Source organism: Sapajus apella, unplaced genomic scaffold, assembly GCF_009761245.1.
Source record: "Sapajus apella isolate SASKATOON/1434 unplaced genomic scaffold, GSC_monkey_1.0 scaffold60, whole genome shotgun sequence".
Classification (NCBI taxonomy): Eukaryota; Metazoa; Chordata; class Mammalia; order Primates; family Cebidae; genus Sapajus; species Sapajus apella.
The window spans coordinates 1,097,267-1,113,704 of NW_022437000.1; the positions used below are offsets into that span (position 1 = coordinate 1,097,267).

A 16,438-nucleotide genomic window follows, 5' to 3' on the forward strand; every position below is an offset into this window, starting at 1 on the left:
TTCCTTGGCCAAGCACGATGGCTCATGCCTGTAATTCCAAGGCTAGGAGTCTGAGACCAGCCTGGCCAACACAGGGAGACCCCATCTCCACAAAAAATTTTATAAAATTAACTGGGGTGGTGGCACACAATTACAGTACCAGCTACTTGGGAGGCTGAGATGGGAGGCTTGTTGAGGCTGCCCTGAGCTATAATTGTGCCACTGCCCTCCTACCTGGGTGACAGAGTGAGATCCTGTCTCAAAAAAAAAAAAAGAAAAGAAAAAGTTCCACATCTTTCCATTTCTCTACCTCTGTTCACAATCTTAATTTCTATATTTTCTTCTAAGAAGGTAAGGCAGCAAACTGGCTAGAATAGAGAAAAAGAAAAAGAGATTTCAACACCTCTCCTTTCCTGGGTACTTAATCCTAGCATCTACTCAGATCAGAATGAAAATGTAGATGCCTTTCTGCTTCAGAAAGAGAGCCCTCTCCCTCACTCCCTGATGCTGCCGGTGGAAGCCGAAGTAGAGGTTCTCTTCAGGAAAACGATGTACCCAAGAGAATACAGAGTATATACCCTATTACACAGAGAAAAATTTCAAGGCTCGAAGTTAAAACACGTGATTACCAGGCACATCTGGCATAAAAAGAGTCCTCTGAGAACAAAGTCCCACTAGAAACAGTAGCACCCTTGCAGATTCTCCTTTAAATATGTGACTAGTTAGTAATCTTCTAATTTCAGGTCAAACACTTGTGACCATGGAACACTTTGGCTCCAGCACTGCTTGAAGTTGCACTTGCGTGGTGATTAACTATGACCATAGGTAACCGCTGTGGTGGGGAATGGTGAGGAGAGAGACAGAATGTGTGTGCACGTGAGGCTCTGAGTGGCAGCAGAACTCTTGTTCCTTTTTTTTTTTTTTGAGACGGAGTTTCACTCTTGTTGCCCAGGCTGGAGTGCAACAGCGCGATCTCGGCTCACTGCAACATCCGCCTCCCGGGTTCAAGTGATTCTCTTGCCTCAGCCTCCCGAGTAGCTGGGATTACAGGCAGGTGCTACCACGCCCAGCTAATTTTGTATTTTTAGTAGAGATGGGGTTTCTCCATGTCAGTCAGGCTGGTCTCAAACTCTTAACCTCAGGTGATCAGCCCACCTCAAGCCTCCCAAAGTGCTGGGATTACAGGCATGAGCTCTGTTCCTTCATTTCTAAACTACCCACTACACTTTCAGATCCTGGATCAAAACCATTGATGGGGTCAGTCCTAAGTGATCTAGGACTGCCGAAATATGTACAAGCAAACCAGAAAACTCAAACCATTCTTTGATCTTTTTCTATAGGGCCTCTCAAGAGGACTCATCACGGCTCCCTAAGAACTTCTCATTCACCATTTCTCACCAGTTGTGCATGACTGTCAAGGAAGACAGTCAATTCTCCATCTGAAATGCCAGAAATGTGACAGCGAGTAATTTGTCCAGAAAGATCTATAACCTCAGGCTAGCAATGGGATGCAGGCGTGGAGGACACCACAGAGGCAGGGCCAGCCCCAGATGTTTTTATAGGAGGAAAAAGGATGCACAAGAAAAGCAAGCCCCAGCCACGCTGTGGCACTCACCAGCACGGTGATCCCTTGCTCTTTGCACAGCATGGCCACTGCTCCCAGAAAGATACTCAGCAGCACCCAGAAGGTGGAAGAATGCGTTCCCTCCTTGGTACCTGCCAATTAAGAGAAAGATCAGTGCAAAAGTCATGGAATGCAGCTCAGTTTTTTAGCATCAGGAACTAAAATTCTAAGCAAATACCTTAAACAACCATAACTTAAAAACAGGGTTTGGCCTTCAGACGGCACTGCTCTGTGGGTGAGTGTGCATTAGACAATACTTTCTAAATGGTACATTTGTCCCCTCTCAAGGCTCTCCTGAGAAGGTGCCCAGAGCCTTTGGGAGGCAGTGTCATAAAGTCCTGGCCACAAAGACGCCTCATGCCAGAGTTCCCATGCAGCAGGTACCTTCTTCCCAACCTGCCAATCAACTACTAGGCCATTCTGTTGAGTTTTCCGAGAACTCCCACTGAGACTGCAAACAATCCATCTAGTTTCAAGATGACCCCAATGGTCACTGCTGCTGTCATGAAGGAGCTGCTGGAAATGTCTCTTGAGGCTCTAAGAATCTCCACTACTCCTGGAATAGGAATTGGAGCCCTCTGGACACCAGGTGACTTAGGCTGGGTCTACTCTGTCCCCTGTGTGGAACAGCTCCAACCTGTACCAAAGGGTGCACAGCTACTGACAGAGCTGGCGCCTACCCAGCACCTGGGGCAGGTAAAGGCATGGATCAGGCTGGGCTTCCAATCTGCGTGGGGGCTCGAGCACCTACAAGAAGTCGAAACACCCCCAGGTCTCGGGGGGGCGGCAGCTCGAGTAACTACTCCTGGTCCCTAAGTGGCCTTCCGGAGTCAGGGTCTGGCTGTACACTGTCTGGACAGTGGTGTGTGCAATTTGGGGGCCAGCACTAAACTGCTAGGGAAGCAGGGAAGCTCCATGGATACTCCCCTCCCTTGTGAAGCCCTCACTTGTCATCTAAATGAATAAGGCAATGTATAAAGAAGACATCGGTATAAAGCGGGACAAAAGCAAACCTTCTTGGACAATCTAATTGTTAGCTCGCCTGGGGTTACTCGGTGCAATTCCACTTATAACTGGAGCTCCTGGTCTGAATGCCGGCTCTGCCACTCACTGCGTGACACTGAGCAAGTGACTCTCACGGTCTCAAGGAACTCACCTATACAGTGGGGGGCAACGTTACCTACCCCAGGATAGAATCAAAAGGAAAAAATTACAGAGGAACACATGGCCATTTGTGTGAAAACCTCATAAAGAATGCTTGCAAATGCAAAATATATCTTTATGACAACATACAAGAAATTGACTAGTTTCTGAGAAGTTCTAAAATGAAAAATTGGGGTAGAGGAGGGAGGAAGTCTTACTTTTCATCACATAACTTTCAGTACTCTTTACATTATCATAACTGTGTGTATATTAAAAACCATGTTAAAAACCAAACATATTAAAAATCACTTGGTATAATGTTGGGACTACAGAAATCATTTAAATAACATTTGTGGCACTTGGGTCAGCCAAACCTGGTCAGCTTAGAGGGAGATAGAATTTCCAACGGGGCTTTGATGCAGTAGTCAAGGGGGTGGCTGATCAGCCATCGTGTCATAAAATGTGCCAGACAACTGGGGAGTGTAAAAAATACACCATGAGTCTCATTAAACTGCCTGCTGGGGAAACTAGCAAGTGTTTGGGTGTGTCCTGCAGACCCTGCACGGAGGGATAGAAAAAGTCTTGTGAATAATTGAGACAGAATCAGCAATGACCCAGGATAGAAGGCCTTCCTGTCCTGAAAAGACCCAGTGCGGTCTGGCCTGGGGGTGGGAGGCGCTCTTCATGAACCATGAGCAGGACCAACTCCTGATGTGCCCAACACCTGCAGCTTGCAGGACCAGCTATACGGCTGGGCTGCTAGGACAGCCTCCTCACTCACACACAGGTTCCAGTGGCAGCAGTGTCTGGCCCTTTCAGCTTTTTGAGGAGATAATCTCTGTGTTTCAAACTTCCAGATTTAAAGTACAAATAAACGGAATAACGATTATATAAAAAGTTGACTTGGCTATTATAGCTGAGGCACTTTAAGGCTTTTCACAAGGCCAACTGATCACAGGAAAGCCTCGCTAACTGAGATCCCACCGTCTCATAAAACACAATGAACACTCTTGTTTTATGCCTTCCGATTCTTCCTTTCACCTTCAGGATAATGGTTCCTCTTCCGACAGTGCCTTTAAGGGCCTTGCTGAAGTGGCCACCTCGGGCCCTCTGCAGCATCTCCCAGTGTACACTCACTCCAGGCCCACCACCACTGCCCACCTGCAGGTGCTCACCTGGCTGTGCGTACTGAGTTCCCCTGGGACAGAACAGCGGAATCACACGCAATCCCATGCAATCAATAAAGCTATTAAATGTCACTTATGCTGTGAAATGCCAACCCCGCCATCGCAGGCAGGTCTCTCTGCAATTCACTTGTTTCCTTCCACAGTTAAAACAGCAAGCTCCCCTGCCACATGCACAGCTGACCGCCCTGTGAGCAGGTGAGCCCCGTTCACCTCCCCGTGTCCCTGACTGCCCCCATAGATCAGGTCAGGCCCACTGTGGCACTCTCAACTGCCCTGATCACAGTCTACCACAAGCACTTGCTTTTCAGAGTTTATCAGGAGCACTTCCTTTTCTGTCATCCCCGAGCCGAGGGTCTCTCCATCTCGGCACTAATCACAGGTGGGCTGCTTATTTTTTTTTGGGGGGGGGGGCGCCCTATGCATCATGGGATGCTTAGCAGTATCCCCAGCTTATGCTCATCAGAGACCAGTAGCACCACCCCCACCATTCCCCTCAGTGGTGACAAACAAAAATGTCACTGATATTGCCAAATGTCAGGAGGGACATGCAGACAGCAGGCAATCACTTCCGGTTGAGAACCACTGCCCTAAACCAGTGCTACTCATGGCCATGTGGTCCTGCACCTGGATCTTGTTAGCAACGGACTCAGGCCCCACCCAGATCTGATGAATCAGAAATTGAAGATGGGAACCAGTCATTGGCCTTTAACAAGCTTTCCAGATGGCTTTGATGCTCCCTAAAGGCAGGGTCCGCTCCCTTGAGAGTAAGCCTGCTTTTGGCTGGATGCCTGGCACCATGCCTGACTTGTAGGAGCAACTAAAAACTGTGCTGACTGAATCGGCAGGCCCGACTGACTCTGGAGGGGCAGCACGTGTTCAGGGACCGAGGGGACTATCTGCTGGCTATCAAAAGGGGCGCAACAAGCTTTGCGCTCCTGACAAATCACCGCAGGTGTCAATACTGCTTCTTAGAGGCTGTGTGTGCGTCATCTCTCTTGCAAGGATGGAAATGCTGGAATCCCTTCCAAGATGCTTCCAGCAGGGGGCCACCTGGCCTTGACTTGAGTAACTTCAGTGATGAGGATTAATTTTCAAACCACTACCCGTTTCATTTTTAAACTCTGGGTTGTTAGATTGTTCTAAACGCTGGGCCCAGGCCTGCCTCCCTGAACTCCAGATCTTAGCTGTGCCCTGAGCGGCGCGGCTCCAAGTTGTTCAGGAAGCATGGAGCCCAGAAGTCAAGCTCCCTCTACTGAAAACCATTACACTTCAGTATACTTAGATCCATCAAGACAACTAAGGGTCATCTTACTTGCAGAAATTCATTACTTTCGATGTATCTGATAGCAAAAGATCACAATTAGGAGCCACAACAACAACAAAATCCTGTCAGATTACACATAATTCCAATTTGAACACTTAAGTATTTATTGTTTCATGTAGGCATTTGCTAGTACTCATCAGCAGGCAAGTACTGGCAGGCACTACAGCCTTAAAAAAAATTATGGCCAAAATAGCCCGAAAGCTAATAGATTGATGAATTATTTTAGGCTATAATTTGGGGAAAGGGCCACGAGTTTTAGTGGAAGAACACAGTGTGCAGCTCATAAGTCCATGCCAGAGCGTTGGAGAAGTTCAGGCCTTCTGCCATGTCATGAGAGATGGGTGGCTTTGCCCACTCAGTCTCAGAGTACAGCCCCTCTTCCCATGACACATTTTCCTGAGTCTGGGTCAAACTACCTTTAGGATTTTCTCCTATTAGCAGTTTATTTGTAAATAAAACTTTTAATTATAAATGACCCAATTAATTACCATGGGATCTCATCCAGAGATAAACAGGGCAAGAGACCGCTGGCCCCCGATGGCCACTCTAGACCTAGCATGAGGAGATAGTGCCATGGCTGGGCTCCATCCATTGTTTTCGAGTTGACTAAGCGTTCAGCTCAGCAGCTCACTAGAAACCAAATGGACACCCCCCCAACCCTACCCCGCCAACCTGTTACCTGAATTTGGTTTTTGTAGGCTTCTCTCACTCTCAAAATTTGTGTAGGGACTTCTCAACTAAACATAATACATTCACCAGTGTAATGGTCTCTGTTCTTAATTTCAAAAGCAAGTTCCTTGATTTTACATTTCTGCTTAGAAAAAAGGAATTATCTTTTATTTTCACTTGACTGTAACATAGATTAATTTTCCCCCATGGACCAGGGTCCTTTGATAAAAAAAAATATTCCCAGTTCCTTTATTGAAAATATCCAAAAGATGGCTTTTGAAAACACTGTTAACACAAAGCTAAATTATGACACAGACATGAAAGTGATGGGCTCCTCTAGAATTTTCTCTAGATAAGATAAATTCTAGATATTCCTCTTATCTAGAATTTAAAATGGCTTTCTCCTCACAAGGCTAAACCAGAGACTTAGTTGAAAACAGAAAAACAACAACTAGAAAACACAGCCTTCAGATTTACTGATAACCTTTTCCCTAATCTCACCTGATAATTCCACCATATTCTCAAACTCCACCTCTCCTTTCCTCTACTGCAATTCTGATGGAAGAGTTCTACTCTTTTTCCTTAGACTTCCAATTCGCTTCAAACACACCCAACATGAAAATATATGAAAGAGGAAGGCAATGTTTCTTTGCTGAAGAAGTGTCTTCAGTCTCAGTGATTATTAAATATTAAGTATCACTTCTCAAAACTGTGGCAATTTCAGATCAAAGGCAAAAAGCTCAATGGTCAGAGATAAACCTAGTAAGCACCACATTCCAGACCCGCCACTGTCCAAGAAAGTAATCATTACAGCTAAGGAGCACTTGAAACATATCTAGTCCCAGGTGGGATGTATTGTTAGTGTGGAATATACACCCAACTTTGGAAGCTTAGTATGAAAAAAAGAATCTGAAATTTTTCCTATTTTTATATTAATTACATGTTGGAATTATAATTTTGATATATCAAGGCAAATAAAATATATTATTAAAATCCATGTCATCTGTTTATAACGTGGCTACCTCAAAGTTTTAAATTACATGTATGGCTCCTGTTGTGTTTCTATTGCATGGCAGTGTCTAGACCATGTGATCAAAGACCCAGCTCACAAATGGTATAATGTGCACATTGCTATGTTTGTATTCCAGCTCTGTCTTTGAAAACTCAGAAAATATGAAATGAGTTGGCCTATTTAAATTCAACTCTTTCCCCAATCCCTACCAGATTAGTCACTCAACAGTTTTTGGTATTTTTTTGTTTGTTTTGTTTCGTTTTGTTTTGTTTTGAGACAAGGTCTCATTCTGCTGCCCATGATGGAGTACAGGAGTGTGATCACGACTCACTGCAGCCTTGACCTCCCAGGCTCAAGCAATCTTCTAGCCTCAGCCTCCTGAGTAGCTGGGACCACAGGTACATGTCACCAAGCCTGGCTAATTTTTAAAAAAATTTTATTTTTGTAGAGAAGAGGATCTTACTATGTTGCCCAAGCTGGTCTCAAACTCCTGTGCTCAAGTGATCCTCCTGCCTTGGCCTCCCCAAGCGCTGGGATTACAGGTGTGAGCCACCATGCCCAGCTGCCACTCAATATTTTATCAGGAGTCATAAGACTAAGCATGTACACACACTTTGAGTTTCCCAGAATCTAAATTGGAAAGCTTAATTTAATATTTTAAAACAATTTCATATAAATGAAAGGGGTCCTCTTTACACATATGTGGTATATATGTGCATGAATGATAAACTAAGGCTAACCAATATAGCATTGGCAAAATGCTTCTAGTTCTGGAGGTGAACAAAAAGGTCTTACAAAAATTCAAGTGAAAAACTAGCTCTGAGTGTTTAGATAGCCCAGACTAGTGGACTTCTGGAAATATGACCTGTTCTGCTAAAATTTTGCCCACATAATTCCCCAAGTTAAGATTTTAAGCCTTAGTTTGTCAAGGTGACTAATGCCAATAATTATCAACATATACTCTATGTGAACTTGAACTTTGTGGTTTTGTGGCTATGTTCTTATATAGCAACAAATGCAAATCATATTTTATTTCCAAGTTTGAGCATTTTAATAAGACAACTGAGACAGATAACAGTAGACCACTTTGCATATAGTGGGCACTCAATAAATATCTGTTGAATCAATAAGCAGTTTCTGTCAGAGTCTTACTATATTACGTTTCCCTTACAATTATGAGATGTAATTTAATACTCAAAAGTTAATCATTTGCTCAGCATGAACAAATACTGCCAAAATTCAAGTCTTTTCACTTTTAATTTAATCTTTAGACCCCTTCACACTGCAAGAATCTCCATCATTAAAAGTCTTCTTTAAAATAAATAATAAATATTACATAATAAATATTTAAAAAGCATAGAGAACATCAATTATTTTAGTTTTAAATTTAGAAGTAATTGTTAAAAACAGCACAAATAAATCCTAAGTGGCAGATGTCACCTCCAGCACAGCTGCACTTATAAATATTTTTATTCAGAAAAATCTTCCCTAGACTGAAAATTCTAACTTGTGCATGGCTCTATGTAAGCATCTGAGAACATCACTCTTACACAGCATTCTCCATCTCCTCTCCATCTAGGTTGTTAAATTTTAAGTACCAATGACCCAGGAGAGGATGGGAAAAAAACAAAAACCATTTGGACACCATGCTGCCTCTCATCTTTTAAGAAGACAACTTGCTCTAGAATAATTATGCAGCATTAGCAAACATCAAGAGGTTACGATCCAGAATCGACTAGAGATCCAGAACCTAGGCAAGGTTCTTCTCCCTTCAGTATACTGTCTCCAGCATCTAGAATTCACTCACTTAGGTAAATGGAGGCAAAGGCTAATGGAGCACAGGGGAAAAAAAATGCAGTGACAGAAAGACACTTGTCAGTGCTAACACCCGCAAGTGCCAGCAGATGTGATCCATTTAATGAAGCATGTGCCTCGGACTTGGCACCCCTCTCCAGTGGGAAGATCTCCTTTCAGAAAAAGCATCACATTATACAAGTTACCCCTCTTCACCACACTCTGCCTGGCATCTCTGCCTCTCGAAACTGGCACATCATGTTGTGTGTGGGAACCACGCCACCCCGACAGGTGGCCGCGACTCTCTCTCTGCCAGAGCAACACAATGAGCATCAGATTCACGTTCCAAAAATTGGAACGACCAAGTCGTGCTTCTATGTGCAGAATGAAAGAAGTCAGGCTTGCTGCTCTAAAACACGGGTCCATTTGGGGGAAAATCAAGCAATGAAGGAGCCAAAGAAACACAGAAAGGAGGATATGCACAACTCCCACTGTCAGAATGCAGTCAGCACTGGCCCCAAAGGTAGAACCAAGTGTCTTATAGGACATGAGTTAGCCAACTGCCCCATTTTGTAAGTGGTGTGATTCTAAGTCAAAGAAAAACAGGTGTCTTTTAATCAAAATGAAAATATGAGGGAATGATATCCCAAGAGTAAGAGTTTATCCCATTTTAGTGCCTCAACTATACTATACAGCTACAGAACTATACAGCTTAAGAACAACGGAGACTTGAGATCCTGCCTTTAATATTACGAATAAGAATTTAGAACTTAAAATGGTTATTCTAGGTATAGAGCAAATCCATCCCCCTCTGGAAAAGACTCTCTCCTCCCCACTACAAATGAAACTAAATTTCTCCTTTTGGTCTTAACTCCCATTACACAAGTATTTTAAGGTATTAGTTTAGAAACAAAATGGTTTTGGCTATTCTAGTGAGTTTAATGTGCAGAGATTATCTGTTTCCAATCGGAAATACCAGGCTTTAAGAGAGATGTAAACACAAGATGCCTCACTGTAAGAGTAACACTTTTTCTTTGGGGCATTCAGAAGTAATAACCAGTGTGCCGTTGATTTCATTTGAATTAGTGGGCTTTTTTTTTTTTTTTTTAAGAAAAAGTATGCTTCCTTTATAAGGACATTTACTTTAAAAAAATTCTGTTGCAAAGATCTTGCTAGACATTCTATTTATGCACCCCCCCCAAAAAAAAAAGGCAGAGCCCCAGAAATGTTATATGAGTACATTTTTCATTTTCTGAAAATACTAGGATTCCAGAGGTTAGGACAGAATTGCTTGTGAATAAATTCAAGTAGTCAAAAATTGTCCAGAGCTTTATAATAAAGACATCCCATCCATTAAAAATGCTAATGATGTTACCAAAAAATATACATTCTCTGAAAGAGCTTTTTAACTAGTTGAATCATCAATTTCAGGGTACTTAATTTTTTGTTTCCTTATAAAATAATATTAAATTTGTTCCTCTGATGTTAGGTCTTTCTTTTATGTTCAGATCCCAAAAGTACAAAGACCAGGTTACTTTAAACCTGAAATTTAAACATTAAATAGCATTATAACTTGTATTTCAATAAATAATGGGCTTGTCTACCACAAAAGAGTTAGTTTTTATTCTCTGTTGAACATTTACAGATGTGGGCACTTGGAATAGGAAATCATCACTGCAATGACAATAAATACATGTGTTTACCACTTGGCTTTTTGTACAATTTGTACTGACTAGATAGGGTAAAGTAAAAACATGGCTGGAGGCTGAGGCAGGAGAACTGCTTGAACCTGGGAGGTAGAGGTTGCAGTTAGCCTCCCAGGTTCACATCGTGCCCCTGCATTCCAACCTGGGCCACAAGAGCTAAACTCCGTCTCAGAAGAAAACAAAACAAAAAAAAAGCATGGTTGGGCATGGTGGCTCAGCCTGTAATCCCAGCACTTTGGAAAGCCGAAGTAGGCAGGTCGCTTGAAGTGAGGAGTTCAAGATCAGCCTGGTCAACGTGGCGAAACCCTGTCACTACTAAAAACACAGAAATTAGCTGAGCGTGGTGGCAGGCAACTGTAGTCCCAGCTACTTGGGAGGCTAAGGCAGGAGAACCACTTGAACCTGGGAGGTGGAGATTGCACTGAGCTGAGACTGCACCCCTGCACTCCAGCCTGGGCAACAGAGCAACACTTGATCTCTAAATAAATAGATAAATAATAATAAATCACATGACTATTTAAGATATCTCAAACTCCAGATGAACACAGACCTTGATTCAAATGAAAATATATATACAGCTGAATGTTCATTAGGTTCAAGAGCTCTGTTTTGTTGCACTGAAGGAAATTTCATAGAAGATGAAAGGAATGATGAGAACAAAGGCCATGGCCTCCCATCTTGCATAAACACACCATTAGAAGAAAGGGATCCTTACTGAGTGCCTACTATGAGGGGTACAGGAAGGAAAAAGTCAACAGGAAAGGAAGGAGAACCAGAATATTCTGCTCTGTAGGCATTCTGAATCATGGAAGCTTTATTTTAATCAAAATATACTGAAGTGCAAACCCCTGAGAGGCGTGGACTTTGTTGTTCTAGTCTCTGTGTCCCCAGTACTGCAAACAGGGTCTGGTACAAAACACATCCTTAAAGTTTGATTAACTATTGGTGATGGAATGAATGACCAAAATCAGTAAGCCTCTATAGTGTTTTAGAAGAGGATCAGAAACCACGGCTTTTCATGAACACCTTCACCAGAATTATTTTTGCACACGGGGCTCTTATTGCTTCTTCTCTTCTCTAAAAAGCTATTATTAATTTGTAGAAAGTTTGCTCCTCCTAAAAAAGACTCTTAAGCACCCTACAAACTTGGTTGAACCTTAACACGATGTTCAAGGATTATTTCAAAGAGCTGCGCTCTATCAGCAAAGAAGCATATTCCATTCTTAGCGTGTTGAAAAGGAGTATGGAAAATCAGAAACAGAAAAGTTGCTAAAAACAGGGCCTCTGTTAAGAGACTAGGAGAGGCTCCAGCAGACTTCATGAGCCCCAGTTCTGGGGGTGATCGGACAAAGGGGATTTTGGGAGTTGTGAGGAGGAGCGGAGAGAGCGGTTGGCAGTGTGAGGGGCTGTTTTGGTGTTGCTGGGCCAGGGAACAAGGTGGACAGGGCTGGGCATCCAGTCCTGAGATCCTGAAGTAACAGTGGGTGGGTCTCAGGGCACAGCACCTTGTTGGGAGGGGTCAGAGAACTGCTCAAATGTGGGACACAGAGGATTCCCCAAGTAAGCTGGTCACAGTGTGCCTAAGGCCCTCTCTCAAGAATCCAGGTGGCTCTGCGCCTCCAGGCCTGCGACGGAATCGAGAGGCACAATGCAATCACTCTGTCAGAAGTCTAGAAGCGATGAGTGGGAATGGAAAATTGCAGCAATTCCAAATGATGGAAAGCGTGTTTTAAACTCCCTGTTTCACACTGCCGAGGAAAACTGTGATGATCCCTAAATCAAAGCCTGCCAGAGCAGGTGGACACCATGAGAGGACAGGAAGGACACAAAATGCATGACCAACAATCACTTTCAGGGTCAAGACACCAAAGCCTGGATGAGCATAAGATGCAAACTACTGTGGTTTTGTATTTTCCAAAGACCAAGCCGTCGGTGCCTGCAGAGGCCCAGAGAACCAGTCTGGAGGCAACTCCATCGGCTCCATTTTAATTGACGCTTTCCTATTCCTAAAGAGGGCCCATGTTAGCAAACAGATCGCACGAAGATGAGGCAGCTTGTAGACAAGAGGTCAATAGAAAGCAGTCTTCAATGGCTTCCCAATCCACCCATTTGTCTTTTAATTGCCCCAAGTAACTTCAACCAAGTCAAAACCCAGTGATCTTAAAAAGGTTTCTACGGAAGCCACATCTGCCACTGCTATTGGTTTGGAAATGCAAAAACGCCCGGGTTCACATTCTCAAAAACACTAAGCTTAATATTAAAGTCCTCATAATTGCTTTCCAATTTTAAAATAAACATTATAAATGCAAAAAGAATGTTACCGGACAAAAAAGAAAGGTCATGTTACTACTAATAGTTAATATATTTATGTCAGTATTGAAATATACTTTGCCTATTTCTCGCAAGTCAAAGTGTTAACTAATTGAACAACCATCACACATTTAAGCACCTTTATCATTGATATTAGTTTCCAAAAGCTTTATAAAAAAGTGTATTTTGCATGGATACTTGGAAATAATTTTATAATTTACAAACGTATCAAAAACATATATATGTAATATATAAGCATTAATATACAAATTTGTGAATTAAAACAGAGAAAAGGTTAGTAAAAGTTTCCAGAAAAAGAATATAAAATGTCTAGCTTTTTCACTTTTCTGTGAGAATACTCTATTAAAGGAGTTCAATAAATGTATCCGTTCACTTGATGGAAGAATGTTTTTCAGGATAGCTTTTTCATTATTTCACAAGAGCAATCTTTAGAAGTAGTGACAGGTTCTATCATATCTCCTAAATGATGTCCCCCACACTTTAAATCTATCAACGTTTAGTGCTTTCCTCAAAAATCACTCTGATGTCTTTGAAATCCATTCAGAATAGGGAGTGGTGACTTTAAGGGAGGCTATGCTAAAGTCAATGAAACGGTACTTTAAGAAGCTTTAGAGTTATATTTGAGAAAAGCCACAACCCCTAATTTTAAATTTTCTTCAGGAAAAATATGACTTCTGATAAAACTGTTATCATCGGTATCTGTAAATTCAGATTTAATTACCAACTTTTGAAAAGGAAGAACCATGATCTGTAGTGCACGTTAACAGTGAGGTAGTGAAGGGACCCCTCCCTCCCAGTCCCATCACTGATTCACTGTCTCATGAAGAGTCACACAATGGTGCTGAATTGATTATCGGCCTGGCGATGCAACCTTGCGAGATCTCTGGCAGCTGCATGTCTCTTGGGAGTTTTACAGTTATCACAGGTGGGGAGAGCCCTACCCCAGGAAGAGATTGAAGTGTATTATTACCAAGTTACAGGAAGAAAAGTTACCAACACTATTCTCAATACTTGAAGCTGTTCTACTCAGCTGTCCCCAAACTCTAATGTATCAGAAAACCGATGAGCTTTGGGAAGAAGTGGTGGTTTTATCTAGGCATGATAAAGTAGTAATAATAAAAGGGGGTGGGTGTGGTTGAGCGTAACCATGCCCTGAGTGGGCATTGGCACAGGCTGGGGCCACGGAGTCATCTTTCTGTTGTGCCTTAGTGCAGTTGCAGGTGCTCCAAGACATGGCCTGAGCCTGGGTTCGTTCTGGACAGGATGGGATGGAGGAGGGACCATGTACGAAAAATCTCCCTGGCTCTTCCCAAGCCACTTTTGGAAGCGATGGAGGGACAGCTGGGCAATAAATACCTGGAACATCAAAACAGGACAGGCTGTCCTGAAATCGTTTGCAACCCTACAATGTTACAGTAAACAAAATGGCAAAAATCAATCCTGCTGCTGCTTCTGCTCTTGGTCTCAGCACACAATAGGATAGGCCAGTGTGAACAGCAGTGTCAGAGCTTTGCATTATGGGAAAAGCGATGGTGCAGACATACATCTCTAAAGAGAGTTCATGGATCCTCTGGCCCACATCCCCTCAGAGTGATACACTCACATAGATGGATTCTTTCCCATAGGTTAAGACACTGCTCAACAGGACGAAAACATGAAGAAGGTGGAAAATTAAGAGGGCGAATGGAATGCTTACTTTCTCTAAATGCTTTACAGTAGCCAAGGAAAGATAACAAGAAGAACAGGGCACACAGGAGGTCTGCACGGCCGACAACACCAGCAACCTTAAAAGAGGGGAAGAAAACAAAGAATTACATCAAACACATTTAAGCAAATCCTAAACTTAGGAGATACAACAATTTTTTTTTTTTTGAGACAGTGTCTTGCTCTGCTACCCAGGCTGGAGTGCAGTGCTGTGATCTCAGCTCACTGCAGCCTTAAACCCCCTAGGTTCAAGCAATGCTCCCATCTCAGCCTCCTGAGTAGCTGGGAGCACAGGAGCACACCTTCATACCTGGTTAATGTTTGTATTCTTTGTAGTGACGGGGTTTCATCGTGTTGTCCAGGCTGGTCTTAAACACCTGGGCTCAAGCGATCCACCCACCTCTGCCTCTCAAAGTGCCAGGATTACAGGCGTGAGCCACCACGCCAGGCCAAAACTAAAATTCTTTAGTCATATTAAACAAGAAATAAATAAATACACCATGTAGCTGTGCGATAGCACTTGGTGTTATCTTACAATTGGTTCTCTTCTCCCTTTTGGGCACAGGACTTGATTTAACCGCCTCAAGAGAACACTAAATTGGTTTGAACCTGCTGCTAGCTATTCTGCTGGACACAGATGGTGATACGCGTGTGCCGTAAAAGCTGTGTTCTTTAACACACAATACCCAAGAGTTCCAAAGACTTAGCCTTCTGAGGTCGCAAAGTGGATTTTCCATTGGAAAATGTTATCAGCTCAAAGGGCATGATATTTAAAAAATAAAATGTGATTGGAAACATGAAGGACATAAAGGTGTGAAAGAAGTGTGAAAAGCCATCCTGCCGATAGAGAAAGACACAGGAGTAATCTTTCAAAGCTGCCTCTGCCCTTTTTTCTTCCCTTCAGACCAAAACTGATTAAGTGGGTTAACCTGGAAAGCTAAATGCTTCAAGAATGATTAACAAGTAGGATGAGAACAGAATACAATTTCTGCCATTTCTTTCCCACACTGTCCACAGGATGACTCTGCCATTCCCTTCCTTTCCTCAGTGAGAATGAAACAATATAAACTTTGTGTTTCTTTCTTTCAGGCTGTTTTACGGTGATGAAAGACACAGAGTTCCACCCAGGAGTACTGGACTAGTACAGCTGGGGTTCTTTACTAACTGGCACCTGAATGTGACGTGGATCCAAGCTTCTGCTGTGATTGTACCGGTGTCACTTTAAAGGCTGGTAGGTTAATCCCTTCCCAAAGGACAGGGACATGTGAGGGCAGAATAAAGGACTGTTCTATAACTCAAGATAAGAAAATACACAATGAAGTTACTATATTTACATATAATGCTCAAGTTCATGTGCAGTCAATAGCTAAAACAGAATGTCTTTTAGGAGCAGGTTTCCCTATACTGGTTATACATGAAATGCCGAGGACCATTCGTCACTTTAACTGTGACCTCCTGACGGTGGGCACGTGGCAGCCCGTGGTGTCAGGTGATGGCTGGGAAGACTGAATACGCAGATAAATCCACCCAATGAGCACCACACACACACACAGACACTACCAAGAAGGAAGCTAGGGACAAAACAAAGGCTTAACAGCTCTGGAACAAGTATGCCAGTATGCTGGAGGGGAACAATCCAATTGCTTTATGAATGAAATGAATAAGCAATGGGAGCTCTGGAATACTCAGGGCTGGAAACTCACTCAATCAGGGACACAGTAAAACAGTCAGATATGCAGCCACCCAGAATAGAGCCTGGCACAGGCTAGGTGAAGCTCACTGTTAGTTCTTCTGGTGGGTCCTATGGGGTGTGTCTATGAACAGGAGTAACAGAAAGGAAAAGGACAAAGGACACAGAAGCCTAGGCATTATCTCTGCAGCCAGCCCCGAGTGAGTGAGGAGGCAGCTGGAGCATCCTGGCTGTCTGGGTCCTCATGTCAGGACACGAGAGGAGACAGGAGCATC

The 16,438-nt window shown here is 43.1% G+C and overlaps 1 protein-coding gene across 5 annotated transcripts in view; it reads right to left on the reverse strand.

Moving 5' to 3' along the window:
- Nucleotides 1-16,438, reverse strand: part of TMTC4 (transmembrane O-mannosyltransferase targeting cadherins 4) — a 68,700-nt gene that overhangs the window by 35,558 nt on the left and 16,704 nt on the right. For all 5 annotated transcript variants that reach the window (XM_032246161.1, XM_032246163.1, XM_032246160.1 and 2 more), the window contains exons 5-6: nucleotides 14,466-14,553; nucleotides 1,595-1,695 (exon numbers count right to left, since the gene is read on the reverse strand). In XM_032246161.1, coding sequence (XP_032102052.1) covers nucleotides 1,595-1,695; nucleotides 14,466-14,553 — 189 coding nt within the window. The remainder of the gene's footprint in view (nucleotides 1-1,594; nucleotides 1,696-14,465; nucleotides 14,554-16,438) is intronic.